General features: G+C 43.7%; 1 protein-coding gene across 1 annotated transcript in view; it reads left to right on the top strand.

Moving 5' to 3' along the window:
* The first annotated feature begins 6,726 nt into the window (after positions 1–6,726).
* Positions 6,727–23,931, top strand: part of phf19 (PHD finger protein 19) — a 253,724-nt gene continuing 236,519 nt past the window's right edge. The window contains exons 1-4 of the mRNA XM_056292783.1: positions 6,727–6,769; positions 9,086–9,263; positions 20,993–21,074; positions 21,946–22,059. Of these exons, the coding sequence (XP_056148758.1) occupies positions 9,087–9,263; positions 20,993–21,074; positions 21,946–22,059 (373 nt within the window). The 5' untranslated portion in view covers positions 6,727–6,769; position 9,086. The remainder of the gene's footprint in view (positions 6,770–9,085; positions 9,264–20,992; positions 21,075–21,945; positions 22,060–23,931) is intronic.

Here is a 23,931-nt window from a genome sequence, read left to right as displayed (position 1 = left end):
ATTCCTGAGTGGCAGCTGTATCACAGTTATCAGCTCATGAAGTTAACCACCCGCTAAACTAAATTGCATTTTAGACGCTGGTGCATATCCTGGTTTAGCCTCATGGTCAGGACATTTTTCAATGTTCTATAATATTGTCTTTGGTATCATTTTAAAGGGGACCTTCTTAGCTTTCATTCAAGCCCTGTTGTGGATATTTCTCACAAATATAGAGGTCACTTGAGCTCTTCAACCCGTCAATAACACACATCTTTCTGCAATTTTCGACTAAACTATATACTTTCTTTTAGCCCTGTGGCATCTAGGAATATCAGGGACACGAAACACAAAAACTGGAATACTCACAGGACTGTAAAGATTCAGAAAATGTATAATATACCCATACTATTTCATTGTGTGAGGTGATTGTGAGCCTTAAATGAGAACTAGACCAAAGCCAGTTAGGTCACAAACTGGTCTCTATACATTTGTTTAAATACACAATCAAAATACATGATAAAAAGGAATACCATAGTGAGGTAATGAACTATTTTAATATTTTAAACAACATTGACATTTACATATACTTAGTCAATGAAACATGTAATCCCATATCATTAGTGGGTATATGTAATGGTAATGGGTAGGGTAATGGGTATATGTGAATATGGTTACATTATTGTTATCAAGCTCTGGGTAACCAAGTCCAGAATCAACATCCTGTGCATCAATAGACTACTACCACAGTAATACCATCAGAATCATCACACTGTCATTCATCAAACTGCTCGTTTCTCTCATCATCTGACTCCCCAAGTTCAAAGTCCAGTTCTGGACCATCCTGCTGTTTTTGGTTACTGCAGGTCTGTAACCTGCACATGTCTGTGCATGGAAGTCCATTTGACAGGCACATGCAGCTTGGCATTTTGCATGAATGCACACACTTGCATGTTAGCATTTCCAAGACCACATCTGGTGCAGGTGGGGAGCGCATCCAGTAAATGGCCAGCTTGCCTTCATCGTCTGTCCATCCATACTCAGTAGGGCTTGGCACCACAGGGTTAGCCTGCAGACAGCACTTCCATATTGCTGCCTGATATTTGGCTCGTTGAACATGCATAAAGAGACAGTCTCTACATGGTGGCAGCTGGCTGGACTCAACCTCTACCCTTTTGGTGCAGAAGAGCTGGTAACGCAGTTTGTTCACCTTAGCAGTGCTGCTATTAGCAACATACATCCAACAGGTGAACTGCTCAATTTTCTGGAACAGCTCATCACTCACATTCCATTTCTGTCCCAGTTGCTCGGATGAGCCCCAACAAGATCAACCATGTCCAAATAGGACATCCAGAAGTTCGAGAGGCTGCCGTTTCCACCTCTAAGGAACTCACGGTAGACTTCAAATAGATCCATGATGCGTGTACAAGAGCTGTTCTCGAGGACCTCCTTCAAAGCATGTTGTGAGACTTCTTTCCCAAGGCTGTCAATGGTCTTCAGAGTCTCATTCAGGTGAACCATGTCATTCCTGTGAGTTTCTTCCAACCAGGACAGGAAACCATTCAAGGTCAGTCGCATGAGAGCCTCATACTGGAGCTTGTGTAGTCGCACTGCCCTGTTGTACTTGCGGCCATCCATAACACCAGCAATTGAGCCTTCTGCAATCATGCCAGACTCAATGCAGAGGTCTTTGAGTCCAGCATCTTGGAAACGCTTTCCTATTATTGCCAGCAGTGTGCAGATGGTGTGGAATACCCCAAGCCTAACGATGATATCATGGAACTTGTCATGGTGTTTCCATGTGATCTCGACAGCCTTCGCATACAGGGCTTGGTCAAAGACACAGACAATCGTCCTCAGGCCTAAGCAATGCATGATGCTCAGTGACTGGTTAAGCACCTCGTTGACAGTAGACATTTGTGTCGCTGGAGCATTGATGGTAGGCAGATAGCCTATATTGTTGGGGATGACCGTCATCTCTCCTCGAGTCAGGATGTTGAAGCCTGTCCAGCTGCTGACTGACTGTTCTTCTTGTTGTGACATGCGTGCTAGGACCCAAAGAAGGTTTTTCTCTCTGGCAAGCTTAGTATTGGCTGCAGTATCGGCATCTGACTTTTTGCTTTGTGGTGGCCCTACCCGTTGTCCAGCATTGTAAGTTGGTAACATTGGTGGGGGTCCATCAATGCTTCTCTTCTTTGTTTTGGGAACAGTGGGCATGGGTTGGAAAGGAAGTGGGTTGACTGGCTTTGCTTGCACAGCAATCCCATTGACTCTGTGAGATGTTCCCTCACCACTGACAGTTTCTTCAAGACGGTCGATATTGTCCCAGGCTAAAGTTGTGAGACAGACACATGCCAGGATGGATGTTAGCTGGAAGGGCAATGCCACTCCCTGATGATGAGAGTTTCTGGAGACACAGGGCAGTGTTGATCTCTTCCATCTGTGAATAGGACACACTGTGACCAAGTCGGTTGAGGATGTTTATCAACTCTACATTTCCTGTCAACGATTTGACACTGAATGGCAGAACAATGTGCTTGGAAGGCTTGGTATTTCCACATGTCACTGCATATACTATGTCATGGCCAAATGACTGCAGAAGGCACTGCACTCTCTGGGATGCATGATCAGGATCATTTGAGCCTGTGAGTAGAGAGTACAGGAAGATAATGAGCGACTCTGGAATGGTAGGACATTCTGCTTCTGGTTTGACTTCAGGCGGCCAGGTTTGAGAAACATCTTGACTTTTAATGTCTGCTCTCAATTTGATGGCTGCTTTGGCTATAACATCTTGTGCACTGACACTTTTCAGGGTCTGCAGCTCCCTTTTGAGAGACTGATTTTCTTTGGCAAGTTCCCTCATGGACAAGTTATCGGGATAGAGGAGGAATTTTCCTTTCTCATCAGGGAATATCTGCAAGGCTCCAGCAAACTCACTCTCCAGGTTTCGCCTTATGTGCTTCTTGGTTGATTCCTTGACTTGGGCAATGCCTTGGGAGTTCATTGAAGCTACCAGTCTAGAAGAGAGATCAGTCATTGTCATCACTTGAGGATTGCCAAAAAGCTCCATCCTGATGAAGAGGAACAGCTCATTGTATGCCTTATTCACAGCAGCTTCATACTGGGCTGCAGCATCATCATCTTCATTGCTGGCAACCTCTCCTTTGGAAACCTCTTCTTTGGTGTAAAGTCTATAGCATGACCTGTGGTAGTGCCCTTCAGCTGCTACAAGGTCTCTACTCACAATGGCAAGGATTCTGCTGTCCCTTTTCTTTGTGGCTGCACTCCTGATCTTTGCATCAGCTCACAGTTCTCGACACTGCACCAGTACTTCTCTCGTATTCTGTCTCTTGGAATATTTGCTGTTTTTCTGACAAAATATGCACTCTGCATCATAAGTCCTAGATGTACTTGGAGCATGTCGAGTTACTCTCTTAGATTGTTTCTCTTCAGCAGAGACACAACTTTTCTTTTCTTTTGCAAGGAGGCCCTCAATAATTTGCTTCATAGTGAAGATACTGCGACACTTTCTGTGGTAGTAGATTGCTGGAATCTGTCCCTCAGGAATGTCTTTTGCCAGTTTCAAAACTGGTGCACGATTTCGTATCTGAGCTGCCCTGAGCAGAGTTCTCCATGAGTCGACACTTTGTAGTGAAACCAGCTTATCTGTATCATCAGAACAGTGGATAATGCACTCCACCCGTGGGCGCTTTGGTATTGGGTAAAAACTTGCTTGTTCACCAGTGGCCATATTCAGTCAGTTTTCACCTGCCACATACAAACAAATACATGTAACTTAGGTGTATGAACACTACTAAAACAAAGTTTACTTTGCTTCACCAGCGTCATATTACCATTTTTTATCTTACATAGCCACAAATAGATACATTACCTAGTTGCTATGCAACAGCTGTATTTTGTCCACACGAGGCCGCTAAAATCAACACAAGATGAAAGTTCCTCGTACCACTTTAACTAATCATATTAACATATACATTAAAAGAAAATGCTAACATTATGGGAAATTAGCTTACAATCTTCTCCAGAGTGAGACAAGAAGATAGATACCAGTTTCCTCTATATGTGTTTAGTAGAAAGCTATCTGGCTGCACGTTAGCCTAGCTTAGCACAATGAATGGAAGTACACAGTACTGGTTATCCTTGGTTGTTGGCCAACTAAGAACTGTCCCAGAGTTTAAGCTAGGCTAATCAGTACCAGGGGTGTTGAAATGCTATATTAGTAAAAATCTGGGCAAATACACAATCGTGAGAGACACAGAAACAGGTTTCCTGAAAGAAAAATGAAATAGCTGCTCATTTGGAAAGGTCATCATGTATTATTTTACTTCTGTTAGTGTACCAAATAAAATGGCACCAGCGAAGTTGTGTCCCCTTGGGTGATATCGATATCTGGTCTGACCCATGGACTAACTGGCTTTGGTCTAGTTAGCTTCTTAGTAATAATGCCCTTCTAATTTAAGGTTCACAATCACCTCACACAATGAAATAGTATGGGTATATTATACATTTCCTGAATCTTTACAGTCCTGTGAGTATTCCAGTTTTTGTGTTTTTTGTCCCTGATATTCCTAGATGCCACAGGGCTAAAAGAAATTATATAGTTTAGGCGAAAATTGCAGAAAGATGTGTGTTATTGACGGGTTGAAGAGCTCAAGTGACCTCTATATTTGTGAGAAATATCCACAACAGGGCTTGAATGAAAGCTAAGAAGGTCCCCTTTAAAATGATACCAAAGACAATATTATAGAACATTGAAAAATGTCCTGACCATGAGGCTAAACCAGGATATGCACCAGCGTCTAAAATGCAATTTAGTTTAGCGGGTGGTTAACTTCATGAGCTGATAACTGTGATACAGCTGCCACTCAGGAATGGTTATCATACCAAAATATCATCTACAGACATGGATCCTTTCAAAAATTATAAGTAAGTTTTGCCACCTTGAGTGTACCGAAATAGGAAATTTTGGGCTCTGGCCCATGGACTATGATCTCGGGACAGTGACAGGCTGACAGCCACGTTGAAATACTGAACGCTACTGAACCCAGATCAGTGGTAGGGCTAAGGTGGGGCTAACGCAATTTGTGGTAGAGCTATAGCCTACCTAAGCCACACCCTAGCGCCGCCTCCGGAACTAAATAAAGAAGAAAACTGAATAGATAAGAAAATAGCGGAATAAAGAATATAGAAAGAAAATAACTGGACAGTGAAGAAAATAATAATAAAGAAGAAAATAACCGAATAGAGAAGAAAATAAACCGAATAAAGAAGACAATAACTGAATAAAGAAGAAAATAACCGACTACAGAAGAAAATAAACAAACAGAGAAGAAAATAACTGAATAGAGAAGAAAATAACCGAATGAAGAAGAAGGTAACTGAATAGAGAAGAAAATAACTGAATGAAGAAGAAAATAATAATAACGGAGAAAATAACTGAATAGAGAAGAAAATAACTGAATGAAGAAGAGAATAACAGAATAAAGAAAAAAATAAATGAATGAAGAAGAAAACAATAATAAAGAAGAAAATAACTGAATAACGAAGAAAATAACCGAATAGAGAAGAAAATAACTGAAGAAAGAAGAAAATAGTTGAATAGAGAAGAAAATACGTGATTAAAGAAGAAAATAACTGAATGAAGAAGGAAATAAATGAATAGAGAAGAAAATAACTGAATAGAAAAGAAAATAACCGAATAGAGTAGAAAAAATTGAATAGAGAAGAAAATACGTGATTAAAGAAGAAAATAACTGAATGAAGAAGAAAATAAATGAATAGAGAAGAAAATAACGGAATAGAGAAGAAAATAACTGAATGGAGAAGAAAATAACCGAATGGAGAAGAAAATAACTGAGTGAAGAAGAAAATAACTGAACGGAGAAGAAAATATCTGAATAAAGAAGAAAATAACAGAATAGAGAATAACATAACTGAATAAAAAATAAAATAACGGAATAGAGACGTAAATAACTGACTAGAGAAGAAAATAAATGAATAGAGAAGAAAATAACTGAATAGAGAAGAAAATAACCGAATGGAGAAAAAAATAACTGAATGAAGAAGAAAATAACTGAACGGAGAAGAAAATATCTGAATAAAGAAGAAAATAACAGAATAGAGAATAAAATAACTGAATAAAAAAGAAAATAACGGAATAGAGACGTAAATAACTGACTAGAGAAGAAAATAATTGAATAAGGAAAAAAATAGCTGAATGAAGAAGAAAATAACTGAATAAAGAAGAAAATAACTGAATAGAGAAGAAAATAACTGAATAGAGAAAATAACTGAATAGAGAAGAAAATAACTGAATAAAGAAGAAAATAACGGAATAGAGAAGAAAATAGCTGAATGATGAAGAACATAACTGAATAAAGAAGAAAATAATTGAATAAGGAAAAAAATAACTGAATAAAGAAGAAAATAACTGAATAAAGAAGAAAATAACGGAATAATAAAATACCTGAATAAAGAAGAAAATAACTGAATAAAGAATAGGCAGGGAGGACATTGCGTAGTCTTAATAGTTAAAAATTATAATAGTGACTGTACTAGTTACGCCAACACCTCCTCAACTGCCAGTGATGATGATGATGATGATGATGATGATGATGATGATGATGATGATGACGACGACGCCTTATGTAAATGATGATGAAAAACCGGCAGTGATCCGCGGGAAAAGTTAAAAAATGGCGCCGGCGAGAGTTTGAAGTTTAGCGCCTGTGGAGAAACAGTCAGTTAGTCAGTCTGCCAGCGCCGGACGGAGGTAAGAGTCGTTTCGCTGCTTCGGGGTGCTATCCTTATTTCACCGTGAGAAGTGCCTTATCTCCTGAATACGCGGCACGTCTTACCGCACACGGGCGGGGGTTCGCTGCGGAGGTAGCATTGTAGGGATTTACGTGTGAAAGAGCTCGTTTCAAAAGTTGAGAGTTTAATCTTACACATTTTGTCTTCATCTGTAAAATGTCTCCGACTCGTTTATTCAAACAGCCGGCGCGGGGCGGCTCGGCTCGGCGCGGGGCGGCGCGGCGCGGCTCGGCGCGTTGCTCAGCTTGTGTCTGTACTGCAACAGAACCGCCAGTTTTACCCCGAACCCCCTCGGAGGGTTGCTGGAGTGCCGGGCAAGGGGAAGAGGATTAATGCGAGCCTATTCTAACCGAGCAGACGTGTTCCAGCTCAGCGTGTGGCAGAATGTGGCACAGCGTCAGCCGGGGACAGACTGCTGCGCCTCCGCGGTGTGAACGGCCTGGCGCTGCTGCTTCTAGTTACCCGGTTTCTAATAGAAACTCTGACTTCATAAAACTTCCAGGGAAATCACTTCATATTAAGTCACAGTCAGCCTGCTCAGAGCACTCAGCACGCATGCGCCGAAATGTCAAAATTCCCCCGACTGTTTGCGGAGTTGATAGATGAGTCACAGACCCGTCTGTCTGTCTCCCTACCTGTCTCTCTCTCATGCCGTCTGTCTGTCTCTATGGTCTGTCTGTCTCTGTTATCTGTCTGTCTGTCTCCCTATCTGTCTCTCTCTCATACTGTCTGCCGTCGTCTGTCTGTCTGTCTCTATGGTCTGTCTGTCTCCCTACCTGTCTCTCTCTCATGCCGCCTGTCTGCCTCTCTCTCATGCCGTCTGTCTGTCTCCCTACCTGTCTCTTTCTCATGCCGTCTGTCTGTCTCTATGGTCTGTCTTTCTCTCATACTGTCTGCCGTCGTCTGTCTGTCTGTCTCTATGGTCTGTCTGTCTCCCTACCTGTCTCTCTCTCATGCCGCCTGTCTGCCTCTCTCTCATGCCGTCTGTCTGTCTCCCTACCTGTCTTTCTCTCATACTGTCTGCCGTCGTCTGTCTGTCTGTCTCTATGGTCTCTCTGTCTCCCTAGCTGTCTCTCTCTCATGCCGCCTGTCTGTCTTTCTCTCATGCCGTCTGTCTGTCTCCCTACCTGTCTTTCTCTCATACTGTCTGCCGTCATCTGTCTGTCTGTCTGTCTGTCTCTATGGTCTGTCTGTCTCCCTACCTGTCTCTCTCTCATGCCGTCTGTCTGTCTCTGTGATCTGTCTGTCTGTCTCCCTATCTGTCTCTCTCTCATACTGTCTGCCGTCGTCTGTCTGTCTGTCTCTATGGTCTGTCTGTCTCCCTGTCTGTCTCTCTCTCTCTCATTCTGTCTGTCGCCGTCTGTGTCTCTATGGTCTGTCTGTCTGTCTCCCTATCTGTCTCTCTCTCATACTGTCTGTCGCCGTCTGTCTGTCTGTCTCCCTACCTGTCTCTCTCATACTGTCTGTCACTGTCTATGTCTCTATGATCTGTCTGTCTGTCTCCCTACCTGTCTCTCTCATACTGTCTGTCGCCGTCTGTCTGTCTGTCTCTATGGTCTGTTTGTCTGTCTCCCTACCCGCCTCTCTCTCATTCTGTCTGTCGCCGTCTGTGTCTCTATGATCTGTCTGTCTGTCTCCCGATCTGTCTCTCTCTCTCTCATTCTGTCTGTCGCCGTCTGTCTGTCTCTATGATCTGTCTGTCTGTCTCCCTACTCGCCTGTCTCTCAATCTGTCTGTCGCCGTCTGTGTCTCTATGATCTGTCTGTGCGTCTCCGTATCTGTCTCTCTCTCTCTCATTCTGTCTGTCGCCGTCTGTCTGTCTCTATGATCTGTCTGTCTGTCTCCCGATCTGTCTCTCTCTCATTCTGTCTGTCGCCGTCTGTCTGTCTATGATCTGTCTGTCTGTCTCCCTACCCGCCTCTCTCTCATTCTGTCTGTCGCCGTCTGTCTGTCTCTATGATCTGTCTGTCTGTCTCCCGATCTGTCTCTCTCTCTCTCATACTGTCTGTCGCCGTCTGTCTGTCTCTATGATCTGTCTGTGTGTCTCCCTACCCGCCTGTCTCTCATACTCATCTCTCCGTGTAACAGCTGTTTCCGAGAACTTCATTAATCTTAATGGAGGTTTTTACAGGCTGTGCTCTTCTTACTGTCACAACGCTTTCAGTCAGTAAGGGCTCTGTATTACACGAAGACACTGTCAAGTAAATGTCTGTCTGTCTGTCTGTCTGTCTGTCTGTCTGTCTGTCTATCTAACTATTTGTATGTCTTTCTGCAGCATGTTTGAGGACCTAGTTGAGTCCTACTGCAGTCTGGAGCCTCCCAGGTCGTCGGGGGGTGTGGCGGCACGTAGGGGGCGTGTCGTAGAAGACAGGGAGGGATCCAGTCTGAGTGTCGGGCAGTACGTCCTTTGTCATTGGTCAGATGGTCTGTACTACCTGGGCCGGATCCACCGGGTCAGTCACACACACACACACACACACACACACACACACACACACACACACACACACACACACACACACACATAGATGCATGCTGTGCTCGCACGTCAACTTCGCCGCCATATTGGAGCGGGCAAGAGGGGCCTGTAAACAAAGACAAGTGGACGGGGAGCTGGGGTTTTCAGGATAAAACCACTATAACGTTAACCTTCCTCAGCCGATCTCATGACTTGTTCTTACAGTCCAGGCGTTATGGTGCGAGTCGCGTACACACGAGGTCTTGTCTCCGGTTAGACTCTCGATAGTTGGGTTCTAATGGCTGCTGGTCACGCGAGAGGGGTAGGATCAGCTTTAGGTTTACGTGAACTGAATTACTGACGTGCTGGAACATAATTAATTAGTTGTCATAAGGAATTGTAAAAACGCACAATTTGCCAAGCATGGATTTGAGTTATGTTCCTTGGTTATTGCTTGCGGAGACGTCCCTCTGCAGTACAGTATGATGTACCGGAAGTCTGCGGAACACGTGTTCTATCGTGCTGTAGTGGGCTTGTTGCGTCTGCGTCCCCATCACGTCAGCTGTCCTGGCGCGCCATGTCAGCACACAGCTCATCCACTCTGAAATACTGAGAAAAAAATCGACAAACTAGTCCATCTGTGTGTACTGATAGCTGACCATTATTGAGAAAAACGGAATAAAATCAACAAACACAAATGCTATAGTGAGACACTGACAGTCAGTCTGCTGTCTGTGGCTTTATAGCAGTGAAAGGACACAGATGTACTGCAAGACAAACAAGATCAAATAGGACACACATGGCTTTAGTGGTCCCCAGAGGGGAAATTTAGCTGTTCTAGCAGTATTACACATTTAAATGATATGGTAAAAAAACACTAAAAATATACTACAGTATAAATAGTATGGAGTATAAGTGTAATATAGTATAAAGTCACATGTATTAGTAGTACAACAATAGTTCAGCAGTACAGCATATTGTTATTTTTAGTAACCTATACTATACTTTATTGTATTTATGAGCATATTATATTATAGTAATAATATATTGATGTTAGATAAAAAATAGTAAATAGTATTTGTAGTATACTACTACTACTTTTGGCTGCTCCCATTAGGGGGCGCCACAGCGGATCATCCGTTTCCATCTCTTCCTGTCTTCTGCATCTTCCTCTGTCACACCAGCCACCTGCATGTCCTCCCTCACTACATCCATAAACCTCCTCTTTGGCCTTCCTCTTCTCCTCTTCCCTGGCAGCTCCATATTCAGCATCCTTCTCCCAATATACCCAGCATCTCTCCTCCACACGTCCACACCATCTCCATCTTGCCTCTCTTGTTTTGTCTCCAAACTGTCCAACCTGAGCTGTCCCTCTATTATACTCGTTACTAATCCTGTCCTTCTTCATCACTCCCAGTGAAAATCTTATCATCTTCATCTCTGCCACCTCCAGCTCCACCTCCTGTCTTTTTGTCAGTGCCACTGTCTCCAAACCATACAACATAGCTGGTCTCTCAACCATCTTGTAAACCTTCCCTTTAACTCTTTCCTCTTTCTGGTAGTATGATAGTAGTATAATATTGTAGCAAATATAATATATAGTAGATAGTAAAAGAAATGATAACAATAATATAATAATAATAACAAAAAAATACTGAATAAAATAGTGAATAGTATAATAATATAATAGTATAAGTATTACAATAATATAATAGAATCAGAATCATCTTTATTGGCCAAGTATGTTCGCACATCCAAGGAATTTGACTTTGGTTTGGTGGCTCTCAATGTACTTACACAGAATAGCAACACAACAATCTTCAGGAATATATACAAGGAATGACTATGTATGAAGAGCAGGGAGTCCCCTGGTGTCCTGGCAACATTCCCAATCTGGCTCTCTCCATCTGGCCATCTAATCACCCCCATGTAACAGGCTCAATGGTTCCTCCCTCTCCACCTCACACTGATGTGTGGTGAGCGTTCTGGTGCAAAATGGCTTCCGTACACCACCCAGGTGGTGCTACACGTTGGTGGAGGTTGAGGTGAGTTCCCCTCTTCACTGTGAAGCGCGTTGGGTGTCTTGATAAATTGCTATATAAAAGTAATCCTTTTATCTTTATATACAGGATAAACCATTTCTATGAACTGTAAACAGGATACAGATAGTGCAAAGAAGTGAAAAGTACCAGGAGTGCTGAGAAAAATACTAAACAGTGACAAAAATTACCTTACACACATATAGTAGGTGGATTTTTTAATGTAAGGAATACAGCCTTTTCAGATATACAGTAGTGAGTGAAATGTATTGCACATTTGTATTTTAGACTAAAATAGATATACTATATAATTTATAGGTGCAGTGGGTTATTATAGTTTCCCAGGGTTACTGCACAGAGCCACAGTGAGTTAACTGTTCTTAAGTGTGATGGCGAGGGGGGAGAAACTTCCTGTGTCTGGTGTTTTGGGGTACAGTTTTCTGTAGTACCTACCAGAGCGGAGAAGTTGGAACAGGTTGTGTCAAGGGTGTGAGGGGTCTGAAGTAATTTTCCCTGCCCGTTTCCTCACTCTGGAGGTGTACAGGTCCTGGAGGGTGGGCAAGTCGGCACCGATAATCTTTTCTGCAGACCTGACTGTTCGTTGTAGTCTGTTCCTGTCCTGTTTTGTGGCTGATCCAAACCAGACAGTGATGGAAGTGCAGAGAATAGACTCGATGACTGCAGTGTAAAACTGGATCAGCAGCTCCTGAGGCAGGTTATATATCCTGAGCTGGCCCAGGAAGAACATCCTCTGCTGGGCCTTTTTGCTGACTGTGTTGAGGTTGGACTCTCACTTCAGGTCCTGGGAGATTGTAATGTTGAGAAACATGAAGGACAACCTACACGTGGCTGTTGAGTATAGTGTGTGTGTGTGTGTGGGGGGGCAGTAATGGGGGCCTTCTCCTGAAGTCCACTGTCCTTTCCACAGTTTTGAGTGTTTTAAGCTCCAGGTTGTTGTGACCACACCACAGGTTCTGCTGTTTGACCTCCCATCTGTATACCGACTCATAGCCGTCTCGGATGAGGCTGATGACTATTGTGTCATCTACAAATTTCAAGAGTTAAACAGATGGGTCTTGTGACATCAGCTTTTGTGAGGGACATGTGTACCAACCAAAACTTTCTGTACCTTCAACAACACTAAACCTTGGTTCAAAGTAAAACTCAGCAGCTTTGTAAAGCCAAATAGGAAGCCTGCAGGGGTGGAGATAGGATCTGGTTCAACCAAGCTAGAAATACACTCACAAAAGAGGCCAGAGTGGCAAAAAGCCAAAGCCAAAGTATCTGTATTGTCCCTTACTGGTAAATGTGTTAAATTATGCAACTTGATTGATTGATTGATTGATTGAAGTTCTACTCTGACAAGTTGAAAATTGAAAAACATGTTTTCTGCCATCGACCCAGCATCAGTCTGGAGTGGTTTGAAAGGCATTACCAATTACAGGAGACCATCCCCCCCACACTACAGGGAACCATAAACTGGCTGACGATCTAAACTTACGGACTAGAGCAAGGTATGAAGGCTAAAACGACACACGTCGTGACCCAGTGTGGGAACTGGGCCAGAAATAAAAGCGATTTTTCCATGACTGTTGAGGAGATTAAAAAGATGGCTAAATTCACCTTTTGTCAGCTTGGACTGCTGATGGGCAATGTCATTGGAGCTGACATGGACTATGTCTTTCATAACTGTGGGAAATGAATCAGAGTCCTGGGAAATTCTCCAGGGGCAGTAGCTCCAGGAAAGCATGTGACCGTTTTTATGAAATGGCTGTTTCAGTCTATGGAGTCTCTGATGATCAAAGGGAGGAAGAGAGGAATGGGTGACTGATGGACAACTGTCAGGGACAGCCTTGGAGGGGTGAATGTTGTTGACCTGAGGAAACGTCATTGGGATTGCGAGTGACCAACCTGCCCAAACGCCAGGGAGGAAGGTTTAGGGGGCCCCGCAGTGGGGGGTGGGTCGGTCACCGCAGCAGCTGGGACAGCCCTTGAAGCAGGAGTAGTCCTGGCTGGAGCAGGAACTGTTTCCACCTGGGAAGGAGCAACATCAGCCACCGGAACAGCCACGGGGGCATTAACAGGGTGAAACGTGTTATCTATCGGCCGATAGCATGGTAAACCAACGTGAGAGGTTTATGGGTGGAGATGAGTCAGCTTGGGGTCTTTCTGTCTTGCCACATCTGACTACCACCTCCGCCCAGATACCCTGTGAGCTGGGAGTGGAGCAGGAGGAGGGCTGGCAATGAGATGATGGGTGCCAGAGGATGGTGTCGGAGATGACTGAGTCCATAGCGGAGATCATTTTGGACTCTTGGCTGCGGCGTCAGTAAAATCGGATAAAAGAGAGTCCTTTTTTGGAGTTCATCCGAGAGCTGTCGGATATCATCCTTGAGGTAAGTTATGGCATTTATTGCTTTCAAGCAGTCCTCGCAAGGCATAGTGATGTTGAACCAGTTGATGGAAGTTCACAGAAAAGCAAGTGGAAGTTAGCCACTTGCTCCATTAGCCATTAGCTCTGTCAGGCAAGGAATGAGTCCACACAGTTCCCACCAAAAGTGCAGGGAGTCAGTACAGCAACTGATGATCAGCTCAGAGTCTATGAACAACCTCCGGCTTGGTCGGATGGCCCCACAAACACAATTCACCGTTTTCCTTATTCAGCGTGCCCGCAATGCATTGTGGTACAAGGTGTATAGGACGCGCGCTAGATTGTAAACAAACACGCGTTCAGTGGTCATCAGCTGTTATGCTATGTTACTTTGAGACCGGGTTTAAGGTGCATCAAAATTTAAACCAAAGACCAATTTCCAAGCTGAAGTCTCTAAACAAAGTATTTTGAGCAAAAAACAAAAACAAAACAAAACACTGAGAATCACAGAAGGTCTTACAATTAAATCCACTTAATGTCACTGTTTATATTTTTACCTTATTGGCCAGCTATCAAAGGTGGTAATAAATTTGTAAGATAAGAGCATACCACCCACATTTTATTTAACTTACTCCTTTCGTTGTCTTGGCTATGTGTTGCTTTCTGTTCCATATGCCTGCACTGAACTGGGTAAAAAGGTTTTTGTTCATTCTGCACCTTTAACCTGGAATATGTTGCAGAATGACTGGAGACTTACAGAGTTCATCTCACTGAGCCGTTTCAAATCCAAATTGAGAGTACTTGAAGCTGATTTCACAACATGTACTTGTTTTTTATAATCTGCTTGTAATTTGCTTTTTTTTCTAAATTTTTTTTGTGTCTTTTGTTTGTGTTTTCAAATGTGAAATTTTGCAGCTGTGATTTTGTATCTGTGCTTTCTAATTGCTGCTGCCTATCTTGGTCAGGTCTCCCTTGAAAAAGAGGTTTGTAATCTTAATGGGATCCTCCTGGTTAAATAAAGGTTAAATGAATAAATAATAAATAAATAAAACTCAGGTGCCATAGAAATAGGAAAAACAGTTTTCAAAATACGAAATGTTTTTATCCTCCTGATAGCTGTGTCAGCATGCACCCTTGCAGGGGCTATATGTCGTGTCTCTGTCTCTTCTTCAATGGTAAGGGATGCGTTATCTCCCAGGAAGGGTGGAACGTTGAGGTACACTACCGTTCAAAAGTTTGGGGTCACCCAAACAATTTTGTGTTTTCCATGAAAAGTCACACTTATTCACAACCATATGTTGTGAAATGAATAGAAAATAGAGTCAAGACATTGACAAGGTTAGAAATAATGATTTGTATTTGAAATAAGATTTTTTTTACATCAAATTTTGCTTTCGTCAAAGAATCCTCCATTTGCAGCAAATACAGCATTGCAGACCTTTGGCATTCTAGCTGTTAATTTGTTGAGGTAATCTGGAGAAATTGCACCCCACGCTTCCAGAAGCAGCTCCCACAAGTTGGATTGGTTGGATGGGCACTTCTTGCGTACCATACGGTCAAGCTGCTCCCACAACAGCTCAATGGGGTTCAGATCTGGTGACTGCGCTGGCCACTCCATTACCGATAGAATACCAGCTGCCTGCTTCTGCTCTAAATAGTTCTTGCACAATTTGGAGGTGTGTTTAGGGTCATTGTCCTGTTGTAGGATGAAATTGGCTCCAATCAAGCGCTGTCCACTGGGTATGGCATGGCGTTGCAAAATGGAGTGATAGCCTTCCTTATTCAGAATCCCTTTTACCCTGTACAAATCTCCCACCTTACCAGCACCAAAGCAACCCCAGACCATCACATTACCTCCACCATGCTTAACAGATGGCGTCAGGCATTATTCCAGCATCTTTTCATTTGTTCTGCGTCTCACAAACGTTCTTCTTTGTGATCCAAACACCTCAAACTTGGATTCATCCGTCCACAACACTTTTTTCCAGTCTTCCTCTGTCCAATGTCTGTGTTCTTTTGCCCATCTTAATCTTTTTCTTTTATTGGTCAGTCTCAGATATGGCTTTTTCTTTGCCACTCTGCCCTGAAGCCCAGAATCCCGCAGCCGCCTCTTCACTGTAGATGTTGACACTGGTGTTTTGCGGGTACTATTTAATGAAGATGCCAGTTGGGGACCTGTGAGGCGTCTGTTTCTCAAACTAGAGACTCTAATGTACTTATCTTCTTGCTCAGTTGTGCAACGCGGCCTCCCACTTCTTTTTCTACTCTGGTTAGAGCCTGTTTGTGCTGTCCTCTGAAGGGAGTAGTACACACCGGTGTAGGAAATCTTCAATTTCTTAGCAATTTCTCGCATTGAATAGCCTTCATTTCTAAGAACAAGAATAGACTGTCGAGTTTCAGATGAAAGTTCTCTTTTTCTGGCCATTTTGAGCGTTTAATTGACCCCACAAATGTGATGCTCCAGAAACTCAATCTGCTCAAAGGAAGGTCAGTTTTGTAGCTTCTGTAATGAGCTAAACTGTTTTCAGATGTGTGAACATGATTGCACAAGGATTTTCTAATCATCAATTAGCCTTCTGAGCCAATGAGCAAACACATTGTACCATTAGAACACTGGAGTGATAGTTGCTTGAAATGGGCCTCTATACACCTATGTAGATATTGCACCAAAAACCAGACATTTGCAGCTAGAATAGTCATTTACCACATTAGCAATGTATAGAGTGTATTTCTTTAAAGTTAAGACTAGTTTAAAGTTATCTTCATTGAACAGTACAGTGCTTTTCCTTCAAAAATATGGACATTTCAATGTGATCCCAAACTTTTGAACGGTAGTGTATGTCTTTGGTGGTAAATCGTCCTCCATTGTGAAGCCATAGTCTCCCATAACGGAATCACCCTCTGCAAGAAGCTGCAAGATTCCAAAATCTTTTGTTGTAGCCTTGTCACTGCAATGGCCAGCATACAGGTCTGAGACAAAGGTAACAGCTCCTGATGGTGCAGTTCCTATATAAGTCCCTTGGCTGTATTGTGATGCTTGTAATTTGAGTAGCTTTCACTTTGCGATCTCAGAGAACTTGACATTTCAATAAATATTTCTGTGGCATCAACGATAACCCTAGTTGATGGGTATGTCTCTTTGAAAAATATGGGCATGGTCTTGTCAACAATCTCTGTGGATGGCCATATTGGAAAGGATCGAGATATTGCGTGAAGGAAGTCAATCCAGGTTGTGAAGATGCGTGGGAAGTGACTTACAGAAATTCCTGCCCTGCTTGCAATATCCTCCTCTAACATTCCACATCGCAATCTTGCCAATATAAGGAAAACAACTCTTGATCAGGAGTTAAGAAACGTTTTGGTCCACGCTTGCACGAAACTTCAGTTAACCTTTCCACACTGGTGTTTGAGTGGCGATAAATTAGCTTATCAACAGCAGGTCCAAATGAGTCAAACGGTATTTTGAAAGTCTCATAATCGGCAAGTCCTGTATAAAAATGAAACTTTTTTTTTGGTCATGCTTATAGTTCTCAACAGAAAATGATGACCCGAGGATATGTTCGTTCAAGGTCTTGACCTCTCTTCTCAGCTGAGATATCGCACCGGTTGCAGCTCCCACTTCCAATGCATGCTTGGCTTTCAGTTCTTCGATCTGTCTGTGTAATGCTTGCACTGGATCCATATTTTCCTGCTCCTCCTGCTGTACATTATCAGATATACTGGTGGGTGGGGAACTACTGCTGCAGTTCTGAATTCGGTTTCTTGATTGCACCGTTGTCCTGGGAGTAGGAATCGTAGGTTTAAGTGGCCTTTGGAGTAGGACTCGTAGGTCTAGTTGTCCTGGGAGTAGGAATCGTAGTTCTAGTTGTCCTGGGAGTAGGAATCGTAGTTCTAGTTGTCCTGGGAGTAGGAATCGTAGGTGTAGTTGTCCTGGGAGTAGGACTCGTAGGTCTAGTTGTCCTGGGAGTAGGAATCGTAGTTCTAGTTATCCTGGGAGTAGGAATCGTAGGTGTAGTTGTCCTGGGAGTAGGAATCGTAGGTGTAGTTGTCCTGGGAGTAGGACTCGTAGGTCTAGTTGTCCTGGGAGTAGGAATCGTAGGTGTAGTTGTCCTGGGAGTAGGAATCGTAGGTGTAGTTGTCCTGGGAGTAGGACTCGTAGGTCTAGTTGTCCTGGGAGTAGGAATCGTAGTTCTAGTTGTCCTGGGAGTAGGAATCGTAGGTGTAGTTGTCCTGGGAGTAGGAATCGTAGGTCTAGTTGTCCTGAGAGTAGGAATCGTAGGTCTAGTTGCCTTCGGTACAATCAGCGGTAAATTGTTTAGATACGTCTTTTTCCCTCCAGGAAAATGTGCTGAACAAATTCGATGGTTGTCATTGGGAACAAAGTCCTTTCTACTGATTAAATTCAACCACCTCTTTCTTAATTCGATTTTTTTCCTCATGAGTACCATTTGGCATGCTATAAAAATGTAGTTCCTTGTTCTTCTTCGGATTATTCATGCACCCCGGAACATGGCAAGTGTAACCACCTACAACATTTTTTTGGCCCATTTCGATTTGCAACCAGAGTTGTTCTCGGTTTCCTTCGGTTCTTCGCAAATATGACGTTCAAGTAACGAGTGGCTGGATCCCGAGTCCTTGCTGGAATTTTGAAAAAAGCGAGACCCGGGACCATCTGAAGATAGCGTTGGAAAATGGCTTAAAACTTTGGCAGGATCCACAACATCACAGCTGATGACAGTACTGAACGCGTGTTTGTTTACAATCTGGCACTCGTCCTATACACCTTGTACCACAATGCATTGCGGACGTCTGCGGGTGGGTAGCCGGATGTGGGTATGTGTCCTGGTCAGTGCACTAGCGCCTCCTCTGGTCGTTCGGGGTGCCTGTTCGGGGGGAGGGGGACTGGGGGGGAATGGCATGATCCTCCCACGCGCTACGTCCCCCTGGTGAAACTCCTCACTGTCAGGTGAAAAGAAGCGGCTGGTGACTCCACATGTATGGGAGGAGGCATGTGGTAGTGTGCAGCCCTCCCCAGATCAGCAGAGGGGGTGGAGCAGAGACCGGGACGGTCGGAAGAGTGGGGTAATCGGTAGGATACAACTGGGGGGAAAGAGGGGGGGGGATCCATAAAACAGGCAAACCATGAAATCAATTAGAATAATCCAAAAGGTCTCTAGGAGTTGTTATAAATTAACGTGAAAAAGTAAGCAGAGCCACAAACAAACCGCAACTGGCCGTGCGTTTACATGCACAACGTAAAGCATTACCCTACAATGAATATCAAAGCCCGGGAAATCAGACTAATCACATGTAACACAATACAAGATGATTAATAAACTGCATGTAACTCCTGAAATACGGAGTAAATATGATCATGCATGCTCTGCGGCATGTCGGAATGGCTAAAAACAACCTGGCACTTATTTTCACTTGATGTGGTCATGTCAACTGATCACAACTTCCTGGTCTTCCTCTCAAACAGCACTGAGAGATTTGCTGGCATTACAATAGTAACGGATCCACAACCATGTCTTTTCGGTGTTGGCTCCTTGTCTGGTCAAAAGTATCATGTTATGTGCTGCACACCTTTCAATCCTGCACGTCTAGGTTGATGCACATCCACCCGCGTATCATGTGGTGTGATGAACAGCTATCAGTTCCTCTTCACTGAAGGTTGATGCACATCCACCTGCGTATCATGTGGTGTGGTGAACAGCTATCAGTTCCTCTTCACTGAAGGTTGTCCAGGGTACTGCAAGGACCCCTAGTGGTCCCCCTCAGTACGTGTTTTGGTCGAGTGGCTAGCAGTAACTTGTATTGGAGTAGACTGAGCTTACTTTGCTCATTAAGCATTTTCTCTTACGGTGATTCTCTCCCCCTTGTGTTGTGTCCCTTGTGTTTTGTGGTTTGTTTTGGTTGTCTTGTTGTTTTGTATACGTGTTCATGCTGGGACAGCAGTATGAGGAAGCTGTGTATTTAATCTGACTATGGATGTATGTTGCTCTCCTGATGTGTTCTGCTCTGCTGTTTCAGAATAAAACAGAAAGAAAAAAAGAGCAGTAAATAATAACTATATGATACGGAGAGTGCACCTCATGTCCAGTGTAGTTAGTCTACATGTGCAACAAGTAAATCAGTCATCCTGATGTGAGTAATAAAGGTAACGGTGATAGTGAGTGATAAATTAAAACTTAGATACACAAATCAGTATAACAGTCACACTCGGGAACCATGTATGGATGAAGGGGCGTCCTGACGGACGACCCAGGTGAGGAGGTGAGGTATGGATGAAGGGGCGTCCTGACAGACGACCCAGGTGAGGAGGTGAGGTATGGATGAAGGGGCGTCCTGACGGACGACCTAGATGAGGAGGTGAGGTATGGATGAAGGGGCGTCCTGACGGACGACTGCTGAGGAGGTGAGGTATGGATGAAGGGGCGTCCTGACGGACGACCTAGGTGAGGAGGTGAGGTATGGATGACGGGGTGTCCTGACGGACGACTGCTGAGGAGGTGAGGTATGGATGAAGGGGTGTCCTGACGGACGACCTACATGAGGAGGTGAGGTATGGATGAAGGGGCGTCCTGACGGACGACTGCTGAGGAGGTGAGGTATGGATGAAGTGGCGTCCTGACGGACGACCTAGGTGAGGAGGTGAGGTATGGATGACGGGGTGTCCTGACGGACGACCTAGGTGAGGAGGTGAGGTATGGATGAAGGTAGATCTGGAAAAGAAAATTTGGTACGTCTTTCATGGATAAAGTAAGCTAGTCTGTCTCTCTGATGGAAAACAGGAGTTCATTCCTTTATTTTGGGTCCAGATGGATAAAAAACGGAACTTAGAGCTCCGACTCAGACAATACACTGTACATATTACTATTACATGTAGACAGTACACTGTACATATTACTACATAAAGACAGTACACTAGACATATTACTATATATAGACAGTACATTATATATATTACTACATATAGATCATACACTGTACATATTACTACATATAGACAGTTCACTATACATATTACTACCTATAAACCGTACACTGTTTTTATATATATATATATATATATGTGTGTGTGTGTGTGTGTGTGTGTGTGTGTGTGTGTGTGTGTGTGTGTGTGTATGTGTGTGTGTATATATATAACTACTACATATAGACAGTACACTATGCATATTACTACTACATATAGACAGTAGAATATATATATTACTACTGCATATAGACAGTAGACTATACGTATTACTACATACGAACAATGACAGTCTATTTGGGGATTAAATGGGGTCTGTGTGTTTGACTGGTTTCCAGGTCAGCCCTCCTAGACAGAGCTGCTTTGTGACGTTTGAGGACAACTCGAAGTTCTGGGTTCTCTGGAGGGACATCCAGCATGGTGAGACACATGGGGACAGTTGGCTCAGGGTTAAATCAGGAAGTTAGATTTGAAAGTTCTGAGTTCTCTGGAGGGACATCCAGCATGGTGAGACACATGGGGACAGTTAGGTCAGGGTTAAATCAGGAAGTTAGATTTGAAAGTTTTGAGTTCTCTGGAGGGACATCCAGCATGGTGAGACACATGGGGACAGTTGGGTCAGGGTTAAATCAGGAAGTTAGATTTGAAAGTTCTGAGTTCTCTGGAGGGATATCCAGCATGGTGAGACACATGGGGACAGTTGGGTCAGGGTTAAATCAGGAAGTTAGATTTGAAAGTTCTGGGTTCTCTGGAGGGACATCCAGCATGGTGAGACACATGGGGACAGTTGGGTCAGGGTTAAATCATGGAGTTAGATTTGAAAGTTCTGGGTTCTTTGGAGGGACATCCAGCATGGTGAGACACATGGGGACAGTTGGATCAGGGTTAAATCAGGAAGTTAGATTTGAACGTTCTGGGTTCTTTGGAGGGAAATCCAGCATGGTGAGATGCATGGGGGCAGTTGGGTCAGGGTTAAATCATGGAGTTAGATTTGAAAGTTCTGGGTTCTTTGGAGGGACATCCAGCATGGTGAGACGCATGGGGGCAGATGGGTCAGGGTTGAATCAGGGTGTTGGATTTGAAAGCAGTGAGACAGTTTAACTGACTTCAGAGCGATTTATAATTTTATAATTCGATTTATGACGACACGGGCTTAAATTCCGCTGTTGAGTTGCATTATATGTCTGGGAGTCTTTATACAGAGCTAGATCTGCCATGGACACTGCTCCCTGTATACTTCCTGTTTACCTGATATGTCCATGTTTGACCTCTCTACAATGCCATTCTGTAGCTGGTGTTCCAGGAGAGGAGCCTTGTTGTTCGGTGTGCCAGGAGCCGGAGCCGAACGCAGAGAACCAAGAGAACCAAAGTAACCGCATTCTGATCTGTGGCAAGTGTGGAATAGGTGAGTGACAACTCCATCTAACTACAGTTAAGGTCAGAATTATTAGCCCCCTTTATGAAATCAAACAAAACCCTTAACTTTTCCGTGGAAATGACCATAACCAAAAGTGTTTATAGTTTAATTGCTTCCAAGAGAACAAAGACAAAATCTCTGCTAAGCTTGATTAAGCTATTTTACTGATGTGCTGAATTGAAACAAGAAAAAACAAAAATGATAAGGCCAAAATTATTAGCCTTCTGACAATTAATAGTCAATAGTGTAACCTTTCTGACTCCCAACTGACAACAACCTCTTATGGTAGTTCCTAACTAGGTTGGCACATGTCTCTTGAGGGATCTTAGCCCATTCTTCCATGGCAAGTTGTTCCAGCTCATCCAAATTGTGTGGTTTTCCAGCATGGACATGAACCTTGAGCTCCCGCCACAGATTCTCATTAGGATTGAGATCTGGGCTCTGACAGGGCCACTCCAGGACCTTGATTTTGGTGTCCTTCTAAAAGTTTTGGACTAACTTGAATGTATTTTTTCGGGTCATTGTCTTGCTGGAAGACCCAGCTGCAACCTAAAGCTATACTGGCAGCAGATTTCTTTACATTATCCTTCAAAATGTCAACATAATCTTCTTTCTTCATGATCCCATGCACTCGAACAAGGTTCCCTGTGCCTGAAGCAGCAAAACAGCCCCACAGCATTATGCTCCCACCACCATGTTTAACTGTGGCAACTGTGTTTTTAGGGTTGAAGGCTTCTCCCTTCCTTCGCCAAACAAAAGCAACATCCATGTGCCCAAACAGCTCAAGTATAGTCTCATCAGACCAAAGGACAGACTTCCGAAACTCGTGCCCATGTTTCAGATGTTCACGGGCAAACTTCAGTCTGGCTTTGATGTGCCGCTGTGTGAGCAATGGAGTTTTTCTTGGACGATGACCTTGAAGCCCACCACGATGAAGAGCCCTCACAACAGTCTTCCTTGAAACATCAAGTCCAGAAGAGGCCAGTTCAGCAACAATCATCTTGGCAGAGATCCGGGGATTGTTGTTGACATCTCCCAAGACGCACAAAGTGCAATGATGTGTTTACACAATTTACACAATACGACATTGAAAGAGGATAACACAATTATAATGGAATTATAACATATATGAAGAATATGCCGGGCGGCATGGTGGCGCAGTGGTTAGTGCAGTCACCTCACAGCAAGAAGGTCCTGGGTTTGAGCCCCGGGGTAGTCCAACCTTGGTGGGTCATCCTGGGTCGTACTCTGTGTGGAGTTTGCATGTTCTCCCTGTGTCTGCGTGGGTTTCCTCCGGAGGCTCCGGTTTCCGGTTTCCTCCCACAGTCCAAAGACATGTAGGTCAGGTGAATTGGCCATACTAAATTGTCCCTAGGAATGAATGTGTGTGTGTGTGTGTGTGTGTGTGTGTGTGTGTGTGTGTGTGTGTGTGTGTGTGTGTGTGTGTGTGTGTTGGTCCTGTGATGGCCTGGTGGCCTGTCCATGGTGTCTCCACGCCTGCCGCCCAATGACTGCTGGGATAGGCTCCAGCATCCCCGCGACCCTGAGAGCAGGATAAGCGGATAAGATCAATGGATGGATGAAGAATATGATGAGGAGGATGCCAAGCAGTGTCCAGACACCACCAGAACAGCCCAAGACCCGAGCTACGCGACCATCATCACCATGTAAAAGAGAGGGGGAAAAATGTAAAAGAAAAAAAAACAAATTAGTCACATGTCTTAGTGAGAGAAGGATATAACATTGAAACAGGGTAAAGACTGAATGTTAAATAGCTCACACCATCTTGCAAGATTATCAGCTCAGATCAGCCTTAAATCAGACCCCCCCCCAAAAAATAAAATAAATAAATATATATAT

Source organism: Lampris incognitus, chromosome 1 (assembly GCF_029633865.1).
Source record: "Lampris incognitus isolate fLamInc1 chromosome 1, fLamInc1.hap2, whole genome shotgun sequence".
Taxonomy (NCBI): Eukaryota; Metazoa; Chordata; class Actinopteri; order Lampriformes; family Lampridae; genus Lampris; species Lampris incognitus.
The sequence above is the reverse complement of the archived record's forward strand: the minus strand, read 5'-3'. Positions and strand labels throughout refer to the sequence as shown.